The sequence below is a fragment of the Pollicipes pollicipes genome, unplaced genomic scaffold (assembly GCF_011947565.3).
Source record: "Pollicipes pollicipes isolate AB1234 unplaced genomic scaffold, Ppol_2.1 Scaffold_6138;HRSCAF=7277_pilon_pilon_pilon, whole genome shotgun sequence".
NCBI classification, from domain to species: Eukaryota; Metazoa; Arthropoda; class Thecostraca; order Pollicipedomorpha; family Pollicipedidae; genus Pollicipes; species Pollicipes pollicipes.
In genome coordinates this window covers 31881697-31885054 of record NW_023596818.1, presented here as the reverse complement: position 1 = coordinate 31885054, position 3358 = coordinate 31881697, and the positions used below count along the sequence as shown (strand labels likewise).

At 59.1% G+C, this 3358-nt stretch overlaps 1 protein-coding gene across 1 annotated transcript; it reads right to left on the bottom strand.

Moving 5' to 3' along the window:
* Window positions 1–347: 347 nt before the first annotated feature.
* On the bottom strand, window positions 348–2924 carry LOC119106452 (uncharacterized). The gene is made up of 2 exons (XM_037230099.1): window positions 2424–2924; window positions 348–1465 (listed from the first exon to the last, which is right to left on the bottom strand). The coding sequence occupies exons 1-2, from the start codon at window positions 2700–2702 to the stop codon at window positions 1439–1441; spliced, it is 306 nt and encodes a 101-aa protein (XP_037085994.1). The 5' UTR covers window positions 2703–2924; the 3' UTR covers window positions 348–1438.
* Window positions 2925–3358: the final 434 nt, after the last annotated feature.

Here is a 3358-nt window from a genome sequence, read left to right as displayed (position 1 = left end):
ACTGTCGTTAGGTCGGGCCACTGTCGGTAAGTCGGGTCCACTGTCGTTAGGTCGGGGCCGCTGTCGTCGGGGCGGGGCCACTGTCGTTGAGTCGGAGCCACTGCCGTTTATGTTTGCCGGGAGGGGCCAGCGAGAACGATGGGCCGTCAGTCACAAGCAAGCAGGCAAGCCATGCCCGTCACATTCCCCCATGTGAGAAACAACTTCCGATTTCGCTCAAAGTTGTGTATGAAGGCTGTTATGCACGTATTGTATATGTATTTTGTGATCAGCCGTCGTGTTACCATCGCCGAAAGTGATCCACGGATTAGTTTCATTCGGAGTGCGTTGGTGAAAATACGTCGAAATATTTTGATATAATATATATTCTTCACGAGATATTGTAGACCAGCCGCAAGACGGTGATAATTAGCACACATTCAATAATTATGATTGAAGCATCACTTAATATACAAGACGTACCAAAGACCGCATTCAGTCCAACTGCGGGCACCATTCACCGATGCGTTATACCTCTGATTCGATATAATTCCCCAGGAGGATGGCGCAGTCACTCTACGAAGATCACGCACGCGCACACAGACTCATGCAATGACGCACCCCACCGTCTAGTCATTAGTTTGTACTGACCCATCTCTGCAGGGACGGCCCCGTCTGGCAGCGGCGCCAGTCCCATGGGCTACTATCACAGTCGGGAGTACTCTAGTAAACCGATGCAGCTACGTAATGCACTTGACAAGATCCGGCGTCTGAGTAGGCCAATCTGCTGCTGGCTGCGGCAGCCGGCCGCGGCTACCGGCCGCAGGGAGGGGAGGGCACAACACCGCCCACGCCCCTCGCGCCGACAGCTGCTCGTTGGGGGACAACTGCTGCACGTGCATCTCTCGCCCCCCCCCCCTCCCCCTCCCCCGGCGGCTGGCTGCCGTTGCGGACATGTGCACATGCGGCCGCGTTCCGTCCACGGCCGGTGATGTGTGTTTGGTCGCGGGGCGGGGGCGCCTGCACGTGCAGCCCCCTCCCCCTCCCCCACCAGCCGCCAGCTGTCAGCCGGATGTTTCCCAATAAAAAGGAAACGGGACGAGCCGCCGCCTGCGGACCACGGATGGCGCCGCACGCGCACGGCGTGACCCATCACACGGCAGCCATGGCCGCGTGACGTCACGCCGCGCACGTCTGACGTAACGGCTTCGGGTCACGATCGATGTCACGGCTGCTGGTGGTGGACGTCACGGCGGCTCACGATGGCCTCAGAGCGCTCACGACGGACGTCACGACCGGGCGAAGTCCCGGCTGACGTCACGGCTCTCCGTCGGTAACGTCACCACAGCTCACGACCGGTCTTGGTTGCAACCACGGATGTTCGTGGGTGACGTCACAGGAGCTCACGGCTGACGTCACGACCGGTGACGCCATTGTTGGTGAGTGACGTCAGGGCAGCTCAAGACTGGCGCTCGGCCGCCGGCGCCTGCAACAGACGGCGGTCGTGACAGCGGCGAGCGGCGGCGAGCGGGCGTCACGGTGGCGGGGCGGCGCGCGGCGCACGGGTCGTGCCGCTCGGCCGGCGCTCCCGCAGAGCCCGGTCACGAACGCCCCGCCGGCCGGGAGAACGGCCCCGCAGCGCGCCAGCCGCCGCTCCGTCCGAGGTGAGGGAAGGGCGCGCCCCCAGTACACAGAACCAGCCGCACGATCCGGCCGTGACACCTCGACACCCCGGCAGACAAAACACAGGTACGAGAGGGAGTGTTTAAACGCGGTGATGCGTTTTCTCATCACGGCTGGGTTTTCAGCGCCGGCATCAAAACACATGCCGGGCTGGGGGACACTGGTGGGGCCGAACGTCACGAAGCAGGTGACAGGGAGATGCCACTCGTCCGTTGGATCCGCTCACTTTAACGACCAGACAGGTTTAAGTCTGACGTCATTCCGGGTCTGACGTCACGCGATGTGATATACGCGTCCTCCTTCATTCATGCTTAAGGGAATGCTATGCAAGCTGGATACTGGAACTCGGAAGTATCAAGAATCACGCTGAAGCTAATCAGATAGAGTAGGTGCATTTACTACCATTACCGTCGGCCCATTCACAGGCAAAATATGGAAGGAAGTGGTTTCAGAACTTGGCTCTTATCTGTTTGAAGTAACTTGCAGTCGCACAATGTTTCACGAACACCACAATTCAATGCCCGAGTGTCGGACTAATCACTTTTCTAATCACAAGTTCACGACGCACTAGTATTTACGGACGACCACAGCGACTGCACGCATCGTACGATTTTTTTTCTCTAAAATGCGTGTGAAACTATTTCACTTGCACAAGGGTACAACGTAGGAGGAAACCCACTAGTTGTCTCGACAGTACAGCGCGCATGGGATGGCCACAAGTCACATATCCTTTCCTTATGCGACAAGAGTAGACTGCTCACCTCGCTAGGGTATAGGGTGTTCTGCTTTTCACTGAGGACGGTGTTGGGCTTGACCTGTCTCGCCATCAGCGTGTCCTCGAGGTCGCAGATGTAGTCGATGACGCACTGGATTACCTCCAGCTTGCTGAGCTTGCGATGCTTGGGCGCGTTGGGCACCAGGTGCGTCAGCTTGTTGAGGTACATCTGAACCTCCTCCGAGTCGAAGCTGCTCTTGCGGGCCGCCTTCAGGTCCACGCTAAGCTTCTCACTTTTTGCCTGCTCCACCACGATCGCCTTCATGGCGAGGCCGGTCTGTGTCGCCTCTCTCAACAGATCCTCACCGCTTTCCCGTCGCGTTGGCGGTCCTCCACTCAGGCCTCCCACCGCGTCGCTCCCTCCACGCCGTCCGCTCCGTCCCGATCTGGTCGTTCCCTTTCGGCCGCCCCGCTTGATCCACCCCTCACCGCGCGCCGCTCTGGCTCGTACTGGACCGGGCGGCGCCGGGCGGCGGCGGCGGCGGCGACTAGACGGCGACAGGTCAGCTGTGAGCTGCAGGTGGCCAGAGCATCGCTGATTGGTCTGCGTCACGCCGCCGGCAGCCAATCAACACGGCGCCAGCCGACAGCGCCAGGGAGGGAAGTTTAAAAGCACGACTTGAACACCTGTGACAAAACAACGAAGGCATTTGTGGGAACGGGCGGTTTCTGGGCAGGCTCTCGTCGTTCAGTGATTGGCTCTCTTGTTAACGTGAAGCATTGCTGAGGTAGATAATGAGTTCCAAAGCAGGTGACCACAAAGAAACAGCCGGGAGGTCACCACATAAACACTGAACCGGTCACGAACAAAACGCGACCGCCGACTGCCGCGCCATGCCAAAGGCAGTCTGGAAAACACACACACGATCAACTACAATCGGCACGTTAGCTATGCACGTGGCTGCCGTGTACGGCGCTGCC